Raw genomic sequence first — 18,440 nt, forward strand, 5'->3', positions numbered from 1 at the left:
ATCACACACATCCATGCCCGAGGCAGGTTTCGAACCTGCGACCGTAGCGGTCTCGCGGTTCCAGACCGACGCGCCTAAAACCGCTTGGCCACACCGGCCGGCACGTATTATTGGAGACCTGGAGAAAAACTTTCGTACACTGACTTTTGTACAGTGCTGGGTATGGTCTTCGTTCCGTAACCAGTCGCAAACCTTTTATCCGTAAAGGGACCGAAAATCTTTCCTCACAGTGGGATGAATGTGTTTACAGTTATGGTGATTTACTTTTGAAATAATCTGTTTTCTTACTGTTTTTCCATCTGTCTTGTTTTCGTCTGACTGCTACTTATATATATGGAGCAAGGTCAGTACGGACTCTTTGTGTTTGCTCGCGAATGACACTTTTAAGTTGATGCTTTACACGAAATACAATAGCTTTAATAGAATAAATTATGAAAATTAGAGTGTATCGCTCACTATTAGTACTTTAGATGTTGTAATTACCACGTTACCTACATGATGTAAAAGGAAGATACACGAAAATTTGGGAAGTTTGTGGTAAGCTTCTTTGGCATCAAACTGCTGAGGTCATCTATCCATAGACTTACACACTAATTAATCTAACTTCAACTAACTTACGACGAGGACAACACAACACCCATGCCCGACAAAGGACTCGTACCTCCTATCGGGGAGCCACGCATTCCGTGACAAGACACCTTGGACCGCACGGCTAAAACCCCTACGGCGAAGGTACACAAAAAGAAAGCAACGTGGCCATCGAAAATCACGTGATGAACTAGTTTCTGATAGGTAGTGCTTCGAGTAGCGGTTATCACTCTGTTTCTTTCGATATGTCTACGTCATCAAGGACTTTCTACACCATTACTGATCGTCCACTACCATGTTGCGCACTATGGCAATGTTTACGTGTGTGGTTGCATTTTTGCAGCGTCCTTCAAGGGGGAACGTTTTAAAAAGAACTATGACAACGTTTATATTCTGTTAAATGAAGAGTACTGTAGAATTACAGTACACTCCTTAAATATTCTTTTAGACTAAAGGCAGAACGCTTCTGGATCATCGAAAATCCACCACACTAGTGCCTGAAAAAGCAGCAAAAATCTGTAATGGATCATACGACACCGCCTGTCACTTGCATTAATTTATGAAAAAAATGTCCGCAGAGTGTAGGGTATCGAGATCGGATGCCCCAGAATGTGGGCTTGCATGAATACTCCTCCACCCTAGTCATAACTCTTTTTTTTTTCGCCTTTTATAAATGGCTTGCGGTGCAGGGAATACTCGCCTCTCGGCGTGGTCCGCCAACTCGGGGCCGCGCATGTTCCGCAGAGTGTTGTCAGTTTTTATGAAGGTAGCGAACAATGCACATATTAGCATAGACAGTGGCTTGCGGCCTAGCTAACACAAACCCATCACCATAACGCGGCCGCCACGCCCCTTCGCGCTCTAGCGCAACAGCTGCAAGTTTCGGGTGCAAACCACGCCGCGTCACAAAGGTCGGTGGCGCGCCTCGCACCGCGTAATTTCGCTGGCATTCACGAAATTAATAACACAGAGCTCCGCAGCGTGCGGCGTACAAAAAGGGAATGGGAGCGCAGCAAGCGATGTGACATTAATTCCCGCATGTCGGTCTATTTATAAACTCCCTGACACTTCCTACTCAACTTTCAGAGCACTTTAAGTTACACTTCCTGCGTTTCATTACTAATGTTATTTCGCTGCATTTCAGCTTCAGAGTCGTATGCCACGTGGTACTTTATTGAGGATTTCCGTTGGGTACGCCAGACAACCTCTCCTCTGGTGTACGAATCTTTTGTACGGTTGTGAACTCGTTGTTCATTTGACGATTTAAAACTGTTTTCAGCTCTACGGTATAATGTCATTTTAAAAATAAACGTGTTTATAAATTCACTGCAGGTATCTAACGATGAATTTTTCATCTTAAAACCGGTAATCACGTTTCACAATAAAACTGCACACCTCTTATCTACGAGGACAAGGGTGGAAATTTCTCGGTCTGGCTCTGGACAGCCATGCTTGCTATTCTTCAGCGAGTAGATTCATAGTTCAAGAGCGATTTTGGGAATGTGTGAAGTACCCATTTTTGCTTCGCCTAGAAAATTTTAAAGCCCCTATTGTTTTCTAAGGTGTTGGAATAAATGAAACAGGGTGTCAAATCTGTGAAATCGGGTGTACACATTGTGAACGAGTGTGAGTGGTCAGTGAAGTATTATGAAAAAAAGATGGCAATTTCTTTGTCCTTTGGAAATCCAGGTCCGTTCTCGAATGCCCTTGATCCAGTTGCTCTTGAAAACTAGGGTGGTATTCGTTATTTATAGTTCTACACTTTGTGGAGTAATTCACAAGAAAAGCTGTTTTTGCATCCCAATAAACACTGGCCACAAGAGGAGTGAAAATAAAATCACTTTAGATGTTTCGCAGGAATTTTCAAATAATGTTGAGTAATTAGAATTCGCAGTTTACTTTGGTCAGCGGTCAACAAATGCGGCACTCGCCTTACGTAAATTTTACTCGCTCTTAATTCTTCGTTTGACGTCAAATATTTTATAGTCTTTTACGGCTCATACGATGTTGCGCACTATTTCAATGTTTACACTGGTGGCTTCAGTTTTGAGAATTACTTCATACTGGTCATTTTGAAGAAGATAGTCACATTTGACTTCAGCCACCCAATTAATAGTTGTCGGAAAGCGCTGCCGCACATTTTTTATATCATTAGGACTGTTGTACACGCTGTCCACATCTCAGCAGCAATTTCAAAAATTCTTCTCCCAGTGGAGAGTAAAAATATTCCTTAAGACGTGAAAAAGCTAAGTACTACTTCTGCTTTTTAGTGTTATTCTGAGGCCGCATGTTGCTTACCTGTCTATTCAACGTTTCATACTGCGCCACAGGTGCGCTACGGCGCGAATCAACCTGTCTCAGAAAAAAACACGCGATACGTGGTGATAGTGTCAACCGCTGGAAGAAGACTATGTGCACGAGGTAACAAGTGTAGCAGAATATGAAGATACCTGAATGTAAAATAAGATATAAGCCGTTTGGTCACACAGTTTTACTTTGTTTTACGTCGCAAACGAATTAATCTTTTTCAAAGATCCTTGGGTATGTTACGTGAAGCTCAGAGGATGCTTTCGAAAAATCTGCTGCCACTTCTCCCCTTAACACGAATCTTGAGTGGTTCAGCAAAGTTGTAATAACCTATATCTATACACTGCGAGCCACCTTAGTGTTTGTGTTGGACGGCGTTTGGTATACCACTGTTACTTCCCTCTTTTTCTACACCAACCGCGAATGGTTCATGGGGTAGAATGACTGTTGTTACGCCTCCGTCTCATTTCGAATTTTACGTTACAGGACTCTTCGTGAGATATACGCTGGGGGAAGTAATACAGTCGCTGAATCTCCTATGAGCTTACTCTCTCTGCACTTTAACAGCAACCCGCACCGTGATGCAAAAGACATTTTTACAGCTTCTACCACTGGTATCGGTTGTACCTTCTCGCTTACCGTATGAACCTGTTACGAAATGCGCTGCTCCTGTTTGGATCTTCTCTACTTCCTTTGTCAATACCGTCTGGTATGGGTTCCATATTGATGAGCAACAGTCAAGCATTCTTCGAACGAGGGTTTTGTAAGCGACCTCCTTTGTGGATGGACTACATTTTATGAGAATTTTTTCAGTGAAGCTCAGTTTGGCATTTGCCTTACTTGCGATTAGTTTTATTTGATAGTTCTGCATTAAGTCGACCTGTACGCGTATTTCTAGATATTTAATTGATGTGACGGCTTCCAGTGATTGTTCTGTAATCGTGTAATCGTATTTTCCTACTACAAGTAGTACCTCAAAATTTTTTATGTGAAACCTCTTAAAGTTTTTTAAATAAAACAAACGTTATTAATATTCTACATCTTTATTCTTCCTGTCTAGATATTTACTTCTCAAAATAGTCACCCTGGCGACGAACATATTTCTGCCAACGAGAGACGAGTTCGGGCCATCATCACCGTAGAAATTTGGACTTGATTGATGGAGCCACGCCGGCCGCTGTGGCCGAGCGGTTCTAGGTACTTCAGTCTGGAGCTGCGCTACCGCTTCGGTCGCAGGTTCTAATCCTGCCTCTGGCATGGATGTATGTGATGTCCTTAGGTTAGTTAGGTTTAAGTAGTTCTAAGTTCTAGGGCACTGATGACCTCAGATGTTAAGTCCCATAGTGCTCAGAGCCATTTGAACCATTTGATGGAGCCACAGCTTCATCTCTGCTTTCACCGCTTCACCATTGTCAAAGTGAAGACCCCGAAGATGTTCTTTAAGTTGTGGAAACAGATGAGAATCTGATGGGACCAGGTCGGCACTGTGTGCAGGATGATCTGTGACATTGAAGCCAAGGCAGCCGGATTGTTGCAGATGTCACAGCCCTCATGTGTTGCCTGGTACTGTCTTGCTGTTGGATAGGGCGTCCCGTGTCTGGACCCTCTTCGAATTCGAAATGCGATGACGGCATACTGAATCTCACACGGTCCAGTCATACTAACGTGACCATCGTCTACGTTCGCGTCAACGTGCACTAGCTACACACAGACGGAAGGTGGCAGCACTAGCAGTGGAGGGAATAAAAAGCTTTTCTGGGGAGTGCAGTCTTTGTCGTAATGCGGCAACGGAGCGATTCACACGTCAAAAAAGCTACGATCATTCGCTTTCGGGCCAAGGGTGGGAGCATTTACGAAAAGGCTAAGGTCGTAAATTGTTTGTGTCTCGCCGTGGTTGAAGTATAACGTGCATGTAAATGCGACGCTATCTAAAACCGGCGCCGATGTCACTGTGGTTCAAATGGCTCTGAGCACTATGGGACTTAACATCTGAGGTCATCAGTCCGCTAGAACTTAGAACTACTTAAACCTAACTAACCTAAGGACATCACATACATCCATGCCAGAGGCAGGATTAGAACCTGCGACCGTAGCGATCGCGGCGTTCCAGACTGAAGCGCCTAGAACCGCTCGGCCACTGCGGCCGGTCCCACTGTGGTTCACCATGGGCTATAGAAGACAGGGATGAACAACGGCTACGGAGATTTGTACGAGCTAATAGACGTGCAACTGTTGAGCAACTGATGGCCCAAATAAACAAATGGCCTACCGATAGTGTCTCCTCAACGACCGTTCAGCGAACGTTGCTGCACATGGGCCTTCGCAACAGGTGCCTGGTACATGCACCCTTGCTGACTGCTGTACATCGGCCATTAAGACTGTAATTTGCACGGCAGTACCGCAACTGGATATTCAATAAGTGGCGACAGATGCTCTTTTGAGATGAATCGAGTTTCATGCTCCATCGGACAGATGGCCATTGGCGTGTACGGCTTCAAAACTCGGGAAGCAATAAATCGGGAAGCAAACACCCTGCAACAATCGTCGGAAGAGTCCAGGCCGGAGGTAGAAGTGTTACGGTATGGGTACTTGCATCTATGAGGCGTGGTCCCGAAACTCCCCGGATGTAAACCGAATCGACCACCTCGAGCGGGCTGTTGCACCACGTATCCCCAGCCGAGAACTTTAGTGTAGCTATGGAGTCTTCGAATGGCTCTGAGCACTATGGGGCTCAACTGCTGAGGTCATTAGTCCCCTAGAACTTGGAAATAGTTAAACCTAACTAACCTAAGGACATCACAAACATCCATGCCCGAGGCAGGATTCGAACCTGCGACCGTAGCGGTCTTGCGGTTCCAGACTGCAGCGCCTTTAACCGCACGGCCACTTCGGCCGGCGCTATGGAGTCGGCATGCGTCCACAGCCCTGTCGGTGCGTTCCAAAACCTCGTTGACTCCATTCCTCGCCGGCCTGAGTGGCCGTGCGGTTCTAGGCGCTTCAGTCTGGAACCGCGCGACCGCTACGGTCGCAGGTTAGAATCCTGCCTCGGGCATGGATGGGTCGCTGTCCTTAGGTTTGTTAGGTTTAAGTAATTCTAAGTTCTAGGGGACTGATGACCTCAGCAGTTAAGTCCCATAGTGCTCAGAGCCATTTTTGAACTCCATTCCTCCACGTCTCGTAGCTATCCGCGCTGCAAACGGTTGTTATTCAGGCTTTTGATAAGTTGCCACATTAATTGACAGGGCAGTGGAGTTACGTTACACACCGCATTGTTACACGCTACAGAATCGGAGCCCTCTAAATCTACATCTACATCCTTACTCCGCAAGCCACCTGACGGTGTGTGACGGAGAGTACCTTGAGTACCTCAACAGTACTGCAGAGGACTGCAGATATGCAGGCAAGATGAAGAATATTAATAATAATATTAATAATTTTTATTTCATTTACGATTATTTAAGAGTTTTCGCATAAAAATTTGGGGGTTTACTTTCCAGCACGCTCTGGTACTTTACATTGTCGTAAATGACGAGCCTGCACGCTCTTACCTTATAGGTCTCGTCGACGACCTCCGAGGGCTGCCTGGAGAGGAAGTCGTACTCGGGCTCTAGGGCGTTGTCGCCGAGCAGGAGCGCCGGCTCGTCGTCGCTGGAGGAGCTGGAGAGCACCTCGACCACGGAGGACAGCAGCTGCGGGGGCGGCCGCGACGCGGGCGAGAAGACGACGCTGGAGGCGCCGCCGCGCACTTCGACCACGCTCGAGGGCGGCGATTTGGGCCTCGGCACAGGGCTGGCGCTCGGCGCGGGACCGCGGACCTCCACCTTGCTCACCGGCGCCTGCCACACACACACAAGCACACGTGCTCGCTCATTCCGAGAGCTTCCTGTAGTCAACGAAATGTGGTATTCAGAAACTGGAGTATGCTATCTACACTGCTTGTTAGTATAACTTCGTACGTGTACACACTATCGGTTGGTGTGTAAACGATTAGAGTCGCAATTCTCTATTACAGCTATAACGCCCATCAGAGTCCATTCGTGTTGTTCATATTTCGAGCCTTTATCAGGCCTGGTACGGTGAAGGGGCGTGAAGAGCGTCAGATGTTGGGAGATCGCTGTGAAGGATATGGAGATGTCGCATGATCGTGTGAGGCAGCATTATCAGCAGTTAACAAGACTTTGGAAGCCTCATCTTGGGTCTGATAGCGCTAGATTATCAAATTTTCCAAGATCCAGCTTTGTTGTGCATTCAGATTTGACAGCGGTCCAGTGTTTGACTCCATGGGAATGTGTGGGCAGGAATATTAGCCGCCAAGGTTCCGTTCGACTACTACGAGGGAAGATCGCTATATTATGCGCTCAAGTATACCGCAACCCCTACACATCGGTGCCTGCAATCAAGGAACATTCTGCGTCACCCCAGACATTGGTTAGAGACTAGCATCCTCTCTACGGAATTATCGTCCATTGTGTAGGCTGCCGTTAACACCACAACACAAACGGCTTCATTTCGGGTGGTGTCTGACCGGGAAGCATGGACTGTCGATGAAAGGCATCGCGTTGTGCTGAGCGATGAACCGTGGTTCTGCTCGACTCCGGATGGCCAATGTCGGTGAGTATGACGGTGACCTGGAAAGGGGTGCCATGTACCATTCTTCCAATGTTACGCAGATTTACGGAAGTGCTTTTTGGGGTTCTGATGTGGGATTCTTCGGGCCTGACTTCGGGTCGGGACTGGTAGGGATTCAGGAAACTATGATGGCAGAACAGTATGTTACAGACATCCAACGTCCATTTGTTACTTCTCATGCGACAGTTCGGCCACACTTGGCACGTGTCTGTATAAACTATATGTGTGATGGAGAGGTACTCCCGTAGCCAACGATATCCCCATCTGTCCCCGACAGGACAAGTGCTAAAATAGTTCGGGCATCAACTCCATCGTAGTATCAGTGTCCGGGATATCAAGGGCCAGTTATCATAATTAAGTGACTCTGTTTTGTAATTACAGAAATAGAACGCACATCTCCCTAATCGATTATATTTCAGTTCGTTTCCGTGTCCCCTTATGGGTGCTTCACTTTTTTATCAGGTAGTGTATTTCAGACTAACAGTTTTGTTCAGCTATTTCTAGGTCGTGTTTGATGGATTAACGACAGTTAATCTGGTTCGGCTTTAATAATTCATCAGCACAACCAGTAACATTTTGCTAAAACAACAGAAGTTCAATTCTATCGCTCATAGCTGTTATTTAAAGTCAGTCAGCTTGAAGGACAACGATGGACTCTAGATGACGACTTCATTTGTTATTTTCGTAAGATGCTGGTTCTGATGGCGACTTACTGCAGTGGAAACAGATCATCTGTCATGAATTTACCTAATACGATCAAGAAAGAGATGAATGAAAGTCTTACTGTGTGTCACAATCACGTCTTAAAGGAAAATACGTCGGGTAAGACCTGCTTTCGGAAAATGCAAATAATTCTAAAATTCTGTTATTATCCTCCTCAAACACTTTTCTTCGCCGATTCTGCTGAGAGCCTCGTCACTCATTATAGAAGTCCACCTGATTTTCAATAACCTTCTATAGAACCCCCCTCTCCACACCACAATTGTACACTTCAATTATGTACTTTATCGGTTTTCCCACAGTCTACGAATTACTTACATACAACGTCGTACTTCAACATATATTCTCGGAAATTTATTCTGTGGTTAATATCAGCTATATTTGATAGTAGGGAACTTCTTTTGTGAGGAATGTTCTTTCCGATGCCAGTCCACTTCTTATATCCTCTTGCTTCATCCTGCATGCGTACCTTGCTTCGGAGGTAGTAGAATTCCTTCAGTTCGTCTACCACCTGGCCTCCAATTTCGACGTTAGAATTATCGATGGTATCATTTCTGCTCCTTCTCATTACTTTGGTCTTCCTTTGGTTTAGTCTCAATCCATATTCTTTCCTCATTAGACTGTTCACTCCATTCAAGATCTCTTGTAAATTTTCCTCGCACTGAGGATTGCAGTGTCATCAGCTAATCTTACCATCGACATCCTATCACCTTCAATTTTAATACCACTCTTGAGCCTTTTTTCCGCCATTGGTTTTTCTTGGTGCAGATTGAGTAGTAGAGGAGAGGACTGCATCCTTGTCTTACACACATTTTTCTGAGAATTTCAAGCATCTTGAACCAGTTTACGTAGCTTTTTCTAGGTCTGCTTTATAAAAAGTCTTGGAAGTTTCTTAATGAACTAAAATTTTGATCGCCAATAATGTGGCAGTATTTATATAATTTTTCATTTTTCATTTAATTAATATGCCTGCTCTTTTACAAATAACACTATGCAAGTGTTCTCAGAGTTCTTGAAATTGTAGCATGTTATCCAGGGCTATACGCTATATTTGACTTACAGCGAAAAGAATTTTTGCCACAATTCAATTCAAGACTTTAATGCTCACATTTTCTTTGTTAGCGGTTGTGACAGCAAAATGCTTCGTTTTTAAATAACTATGTAGTATCTTCGATTTTGTATCTTTTAATGCTCATGTGGATACGATTTCACAAGTACTACTTTCTGCAATGTTTTATGAATAGTTTCAGATGAAAAGGCCATCAAGTTTTTCCTCGTTTTATTATGATATACATTTCGATCGCTTGTGCAGAATTAAGGTTCGGTGAAATTTCATGACATATCAGTCGCAATAAATTATTATAGTTGCAGATGCACACTGCAAATAAATAAGTAAATAAACTGAGGATGATCATAACAGATTTCCAAAGAAACAGTGCGCAAATCGATGAAAGGTTTGGAACTTATTAAAATTCTGTGGAAGCATGTCTATGTTTTCATTCTGCAATATGTTTTTGGAAAAAACTCTGATTATTAAACTAAAAAAATACTTACCACATTTTTGCCCTGAAAGGACACAATCTGGGAAATGTACCAACAGGTTTCATAATGTCTTAAGAAACATTGCTGTGACGTAAATTATGCAATAAGCCAAAATGTTACTCGAAAGCTACTGTTAATAATTATTACGGGATACAGAAAAATTCCTCCATTTCCTTAATGACAACCATCAAATCTTGTATGCCAGTAATTCAACATCTTTTCCTTTCTGCTAGGTCCCTCAAAAGTGGGCAGATCAACAACACTTGTGGCATTCATGGTGTCTGAAATTAACTACATCAAATCGACTTGGCGTGAGGGGTACAGAAAGATGCCAAAATTTTATATTATTTTACATCTACACTGGCATCGTGGGTGATGCAGCTGTACATAAGTCGATAAAACTGAAGGAGTGTCAGTGTTACAAAATTAATTTATTCACTACTTTATCATAAGAAGCTACCACGTCTATCTAGGTAGAAAACTAACTGAGCTGTTTTGAGAGAAATACAAAATAGATTATGATGTACGTGAGTTAAAACATATTCGATAAAAACACTGTACATGGATAGCAGAATAAATGTCACATTAGAAGTAGGAGCACTCGTGTCGTCAAGATGACCTGTGAAGGTGTTGGACAATTCAGTTCACAAATTCGCAAACTAGTAACTCGAAGAGTAGTGTGAGGAAGATCTGTACAGTACGGCGGAAGAAAGATACAAAACATCATCAAAAGGAAATTAGTAAAGTTTGCAATTACAAAATGAAGACCTATATATGGACGTTTGCCTAAGCTACAGGTACGTGAATTGTCTTCTAGGCAACCACTCACTGCAAATATATGCAGGATACGTGAATTTTTCTCGCGGAAAACGAGCTAGACAACAAAAATATTACCGCAAGATGTGTTCTGTGAGGCCCAGAATTTTTCATACACTTTATCGCACCTGACTGGAGTTTCACAAGTGGGTACAAATCTTCCTCTCACTCTAAGACGCGTTCGTTGTTGTGCCACTCAGTCACATTCTGCAGTTGAGTGTCACTATGTACGTAGTCCAAAGGTCGCTCTCTACATGGAGACTCTGATTCACATTATAAAAATGATACGTCAGTGCAAATTACCTCAATTTCCGAATGTCTTGGTGATCAAGTTTTGTCCTTTACGTTCATCTTCAGTTTGCTTCCATCCGTGATATATGTTACAAATAGACACGATGAACTAATGGAACTGTGACTTCAATAAGGATAAAAAAGGCGCTTATCTGTATGCTTGTATCGCGAAACATCCAATAAATGCCCAATAATATGTAAGTTATATCGACCAGCAAACAGCGAAAAAAATTACTCTTGTTCTTGTGTTTGAAATTGCTGTACCACGATGTTGTTATTAACTGTCATGGAATCCCAATTTCTCTCAGCATACTGGAGTGTAAGGTGGAAATGGACAAATTCTGTATTTCGTGTTCTGCAGCAGAGAAGAAGATAAATAAAATTGTTCTGAGCCATGTACAATGCCATCTTTTGTTATTATGTACTCTGAGTTGTTTTCAGGTGGCAGAATCTTGAGTTCATCATGGCACGGAATATATACTCTTAAGAAACTGCCGAACATGCACAAAAATGGCCCTTTCCTAGACAACAGAAAAAAGAAAAGGAGGATTACTAGCACAATTAAAAGAACAGGAGCAAAGTTCGGCATTTTAAGAAACCATAATGGAATTAGTCTAACGTCAACCAGGTGGACCAAACTGAATCTGATGCAGGATTACTGGAAGGGAATTTGGAGTTTGTTCCACCAATGTCTATACCACGTAACCACTCTGTTCACTTATTAATCGGCAGGTTACGCTGGCACGTTTCGTGCATGAAAAACACTCATTACCGCCGAGGTCCAAATCCTGTCACCAAGTGTCTCTGCCATTTAGAGGTTTTAGAGGACTTTGTAATAAAGCAACGCCTGCTATAAAAATGGAGTGCTAGTCCTGTTCTTTTGATAGGATAACAAAACTTAAGTAACGTTTCACAATATAGGACTAACACCGAACATTATCGCAGCTCACAATTCAACCATCGACAACGAAATTGGCATCCACAATGCCATTATATTTTAGAAACTCAGAGATGCTGTCTCGCAGTATTATTTTTCCTCGGAGTAAATAACTGTTACAATAAAAAATTTGTTCTAGTAGAAGAGAAAGGGTAAACGAGAGAATGATGAATGCAAGCAGGATTCGTGACACCTCCGTCCAGACGCTATTGATCTTTGTGTTACACCTGCACACCTAACAGGGCACCAGGTGGTAAGCGGACCTCAGGATGGCGGAACAAATTGGCGTGTACTTTGCATTTTACGAGATGAAGCAACACATCTATCGACGGAAGCATCTCTTGCGGATGGCGTGTGGTTCAGCAGATGGTCAGTCGGGCCACCAGGTTGGAGTTTGCGGCTTGACATTTAAGAGTTTCAAGGCCACCAGAGGAGGACTGCCGAATTTCACATACGAGTTATTCTACCGAGTCAAGGGTGTGGGTGCGGCATTAAAGGAAGTGTGCCATCTGGCAGCGCAACCTCTCAGCTTTGTCGCAGGATAAATGGTCTACAGCTTCTTGGGAACAGGAGACTTGAACTAGATCTGGATAACCTTGCACTAAGATTGATGGGTTTGGAAAAGGAGATAAAGGTGGTCAGAGTTTAATACCACTTTGACAACAATGTCATTAAATGTGAAATTATTGAAATTAATCCATTACCGGACTGATTCAAATCCCTATATAACTTAACCTGAAAAATAATGTACGAAGTGCTTAAGCCTTTATTTGTCACACACAGAATTGTTGCGAAGAAGAAGTGCTAAGTAACTTAAATTAGAAGTATAGTCATTTGAACAATTTTTCATACATCACTTCCAAATAAAGTGTGTTACTTGTAAGTATCATTGTCCATGGGTGCTACAATAAATGTACTACATCGTTGTCCCTGTAGCTGAAAAGCGGTTGCATTTTGCACTATTGCAAGTGAAATGTCTTTCCACAAAGCACAGAACAATTTCACATTCTACGCGTTTTACATTAGCCCGTCCATGAGCGCAATGTTTACATCCTCACTTTAGCTCCATATTCTGACCAGTGACCAAAACTGTCATATCGTGTATCGGTCAACGGCTCACGTTCACATGTTTACTTCTTCTCTTGGCCTTTTTGTCCGTCGTATACTCAAAGCCAGGCTTCGTCTTCCCAGAAAACAATAGTCCGTTTTCAATGTCCTAGGTAAGAACTCGCTAACACATCTCCATAATAACGCACCTTCAAGACTTTCTCTTCCCATTTATAAGCAATTTTCGTTGCACAATGAAGAACGGCGGCCACAAAAAATGTATGAAACTGCTTTACTTGTGACTGATGCTCACATAACGGTGCAAAATGTCTGTTAAAGGTGCACACTATTCAGAAACTTTTCACCAGAGACTACAAAATATCGCAGTATATGAGATCTTGAATGTTGCTTACAAGCACCATTACCCATCAAAGGACGAAACTCGAAGCATGTCGCAGGAATCAGCACGCATTTTGAAGTTGTTTCACAGCAACAGTGCCAACCAAAGGGTTAAAGAAAAATTCACCCTGCTTCACAAGACTGCTTCTTCTGAGTAAATGAAAATAATACAGTTAGAGAGAGAAAGTTTACTGTCGCATCAGTTGTAAGTTGATGTCTTATGTGGTTGCCGGTAGGGTTCTGCCTGATGGCGTTTACTAGATGTGGCGGTAACACATCAAAAGAAGTCGTTTTTACTTCTCTATAGCAGCAGGTGTAATAAACTTACAGCTGCGCTGCAAGATTCACAAGATTTACGTAGAGAACATGGCACTCCACCTAATACATGAACATTTTAGAGGTGTGGATTTAATTGAAATGTACCAACTGAAGAGAGAATACAAAACGCCACCTGGCTTGGACGGAAGCTGGTTAATTAACAAGTGAGTTAGTTGCATCACACAGATCCCTACCTACCCCACACGACGACAGTTTGCAATTGGCGCCCAGGTAAACTTTCAATTTCGATGTGTAAGTTACGTGTACATCCGAATGGAAATCCGTACTCTGCAAGCTACCTTACGGTGAATGGCGGAGCGTACATGGAGTGTCACTATCGCTTCACCCTTCCATTCTCCAGTCGCGAATGGTTTGGGGGAGGAACGACCGTTGGTAATGCGCCGCGTGAGCTCAAACCTAATTTTACGTTCGTAGTCTTTTCTCGAGACGGACGTAAATAGAGGAAATGTATTAGTCGGCTCTTCCATGAAAGTACGATCTCGGAATTTCAACAGTAAAGTACAACGTGATACAGTAAACCTCTGTGTCAGCTTCCCCCACTGAAGGTGGCTGAGTATTTGCAATAAGCTTTCGCGTTTACTAAATGGGAGTGAGAAGAAGCATGCTGCTCTTCTTTGGATCTTCAGTATATTTTAAATCAGCCCTATCTGGTGTGGACTCCAGAGTGACAAGCAGTATTCAGTTTATGTCGAACGAGAGTTGTCAAAGCTATCTCCCTCCTTTACGGGTGGACCACACTTTCTATGGATCCTTCTAATGAATCTGAGTGCGACAAGTGTCTTGCCTTCGATTAGCTTTAAGTGATCGTCTCACTCTACATCGCTCCGTACGTGCGATTACAATTCACCACAAGTTTTTACCTCCATTAATACATATTAACAATAAAACTGTAAGACTTACGTGTCTGTCTGTTTGACCATGCTAATCTCTCTAACGAAGTATTCACAGGTAAATTGAGCATTGCATGAAGGCCTGTAATAGGCTTTATTTCATCAAATTCGGATCACAAAGAAAGATAAGGCAATTGAAAGTTTTGTGGTAGCTAATATTATAAATGCGAAATTATCTCTGTAAGTAAGTTTTCGCGACTAACCCGCTGAACCGATTCCGATGAAATTTCGTATGGAGATAACTTGAACCCTGAGGAAGAACATGAGCTGCTTTAGAAACTGTATAGTGCAGGTTGCTAATTGATTTGAAGAATATAACGTGCATTAGGGAAAAATACTTATTCTTTAAAAAAGCTATTTACCGTTTTTAATCTTTACCATATTTGTGAAAAGAATTTTACTGTTTGATATGTGCTACGTGAAATGACTCAAAGTTATGAATACAATGTTTCTACTTCAGAGTGTTTGGTCCATACTTCCACACTATTTGTTGCATACTGTACGACTACTTCAATAGCACGATGAAAAGTTGTGCGCTTCTTAACATGCCGACGCATCGTGCGCTGGGGCAGTGAGGCACACATAACAAGCTGCGTTTACCCCAACCAGCAGACGTGTGAGGGTAGCTGATGTCACTGCACATTCAGTAGGTAAGTTACTGAACATCACTCATCACAGCAAAACTGCTGATGTGCGAGCAGAGCTGCAGGTAGCAGCTAGTGTATCTGATGTGAAAGTGATGTATAATAATAATAATAATAATAATAGTAGTAATTTTGAAACGTGCTGTATATAACTTCTCAAGTACTGTTATGTTACAAAAGGAATCAATCCTTTAATGGAACAGTAGCACACCGTCATCCGGCCACACCTGGCACACCGGGACCATCCGACCGACGTATCATCCTCAGCGCAGGGTACGGATAGGAGGGGCGTGTGGTCAGCACACTGCTCTCCCGGTCGTTATGATGGGTTTCTTTGACCGGAGCCGCTACTATTCGGTCGAATAGCTCCTCAATTGGCATTACCAGGCTGAGTGCACCCAGAAAAATTGCAACAGCGCACGGCGGCCCGGATGGTCACCCATCCAAGTGCTGGCCACGCCCGACAGCGCTTAACTTTGGTAATTTGAAATGAACCGGTGTATCCACTGCGGCAAGGCCGTTGCCTTTTGATAGAACAGGACTGATAATGATTTTATGCGTCTAGTTAACCAGAGGCGAATCGTTTGCCTGCCGCTGTGCCATCTGAGAATGTGAACATGTAGGGCAGACAAACCTTGACGATGTGGACGACGCTGGAGGGCGGCCTGTTCTGGACGTGGACCTCGCTGGATGCGGGCCCGGTCAGCACCTGCACCTTGCTGGACGCGGCCGGCTTGCGCACTTCGACCACGCTGGAGAAGACGACTGTGGCCGGAGCGCCGACGCGCACCTCCACGTTGGAGGCTGGTCGGGCCTTCTTGTCCGACGTGGGGTCGCTGGAGACAGTCTTGCTGGGTTTGATGGCCGCGGGCGGCGCTGCGCTGCTGGTGGTCGGCGGTCGAGTCTCGATCACGGTCGTCTTCGTGGTCTGCTTCGGGCTCGGCGCAGCTCCTGCGGATGAAACGTTAAACCCATATAAATCACTGCACGAGACTACTATAAAGTGTGTTCAGCGTTAGAGGAGACTACGAGTACACACAACGACCTTCTTAATTACAAGCACGTTGTAACTGTACCTCATGAGTTAGAAAAGTGCATTTCATTATAAGTCATATTCATTGTTGTTGTTGTGGTCTTCAGTCCTGAGACTGGTTTGATGCAGCACTCCATGCTAATCTATCCTGTGCAAGCTTCTTCATCTTCCAGTACCTACTGCAACCTACATCCTTCTGAATCTGCTTAGTGTATTCATCTCTTGGTCTCCCTCTACTATTTTTACCCTCCACGCTGCCCTCCAATACTAAATTGGTGATCCCTCGATGTCTCAGAACATGTCCTACCAACCGATCCCTTCTTCTAGTCAATTTGTGCCAAAAACTTCTCTTCTCCCCAATCCTATTCAATACCTCCTCATTAGATATGTGATCTACCCACCTAATCTTCAACATTCGTCTGTAGCTCCACACTTCGAAAGCTTCTATTCTCTTCTTGTCCAAACTATTTATTGTCCACGTTTCACTTCCATACAAATACTTTCAGAAACGACTTCCTGACGCTTAAATCTATACTCGATGTTAACATATTTCTCTTCTTCAGAAACACTTTCCTTGCCATTGCCAGTCTACATTTTATATCCTCTCTACTTCAACCATCATCAGTTATTTTGCTCCCCAAATAGCAAAACTCCTTTACTACTTTAAGTGTCTCATTTCCTAATCTAATTCCCTCAGCATCACCCAACTTATTTCGACTACATTCCATTATCCTCGTTTTGCTTCTGTTGATGTTCATCTTATATCCTCCCTTCAAGACACTATCCATACCGTTCAACTGCTCTTCCAAGTCCTTTGCTGTCTCTGACAGAACTACAATGTCATCGGCGAACCTCAAATTTTTTATTTCTTCTCCATGAATTTTAATTTCTACTCCGAATTTTTCTTTTGTTTCCTTCACTGCTTGCTCAATATACAGATTGAATAACATCGGGGCCGGCCGTTGTGGCCAAGCGGTTATAGCCGCGTCAGACTGGAACCGCGCGATCGCTACGGTCGCAGGTTCGAATTCTGCCTCGGGCATGGATGTGTGTGATGTCCTTAGGTTAGTTAGGTTTAAGTGGTGCTAAGTTCTAGGGGACTGATGACCTCAGATGTTAAGTCCCATAGTGCTCAGAGCCACTTGAACCAATAACATCGGGGAGAGGCTACAACCCTGTCTCACTCCCTTACCAACCACTGCTTCCCTTTCATGTCCCTCGACTCATATTCATTAACTGCTTGTAATATGGGCACGCAAACCTGTATGAACAGGTACTTTTTCCAGTACCAGTTTTCTTACTGAATCACAAACATTAATGTACAGTTCCCAGTCAGAAGTAACAATATGAGAAAAGTATTTCCATCCGTTTCGTTTTCCAATGTGGGGAATGGTGAGACATACGAGTTTATTTATAAGGACCCCCGGTGTTTCAGAAGAGAATTATCACACTTGTTGAAAACAGAAACACGTCGGTAGATAGCACATCTCTCGAACCTTTAACTTACTTTACAGGTCCTGAGTAGGGGCGACGTTTATGACACAGCAAACGTCGCCACGTGCGTGAAGTTCATTCTCGCGAACTGTCCAGCAGGGTGCTACAGCAGCCCATTTTACGGATCTGTTCATTGCGTTGCCTATATGAAGGCGCAGGATAGATGAATAACAATGAATCTCGGAGACAGCACAACCTACATGTGCAGTCTATAACTATAATAAATGTGGAAACTATTAGAAAGCTTTCGTTAACCTGCAGGACTCTGAAACGTACCTATAATGTGAAGCAAATTCCCACTGCTTTTCCGATAAACTGACATGGGACACATTCGTCCAAATGGTAGTGAAAGGGTCTAAAAACATCATTTTACGCTTACAGCTGTAGATGGTTTTATTCTGCTACTGGAATTTCGGTGTCACGCCAGTGTACAGAATAAATATTCGATGTCATATTATAGCGTATATACAGTGTTCTTCCTAAATAATTCCAGGGGTTCAGAAAATGACTGTGCGAAAAACTGCAAGATATCCATAATAATGTATTGAGCGTCTTTCCAAGTTCTTAACTCATGCTATAGGTTCTCAATATGTACACCGTTTGCGATGTGGAAAATGTCATTATGTACGTGTAATTCATTGAAGTCGCTGTTGTTGCTGCTACCCAGGAAGGAATAATGACAGCAGGTCGATTTGGAAATCAGTTTACTGAGTTGCCCTCTACAGGCGCAACCTATTCTGTTTGACAATATGGAGCATATGATT

The 18,440-nt window shown here is 43.4% G+C and overlaps 1 protein-coding gene across 1 annotated transcript in view; it reads right to left on the minus strand.

Moving 5' to 3' along the window:
• The window catches only part of LOC124805565 (mucin-3A), a 197,052-nt gene that overhangs the window by 148,386 nt on the left and 30,226 nt on the right, over positions 1–18,440 (minus strand). The window contains exons 3-4 of the mRNA XM_047266131.1: positions 15,784–16,100; positions 6,444–6,731 (exon numbers count right to left, since the gene is read on the minus strand). Of these exons, the coding sequence (XP_047122087.1) occupies positions 6,444–6,731; positions 15,784–16,100 (605 nt within the window). The remainder of the gene's footprint in view (positions 1–6,443; positions 6,732–15,783; positions 16,101–18,440) is intronic.

This window comes from Schistocerca piceifrons, chromosome 7 (assembly GCF_021461385.2).
Source record: "Schistocerca piceifrons isolate TAMUIC-IGC-003096 chromosome 7, iqSchPice1.1, whole genome shotgun sequence".
Classification (NCBI taxonomy): Eukaryota; Metazoa; Arthropoda; class Insecta; order Orthoptera; family Acrididae; genus Schistocerca; species Schistocerca piceifrons.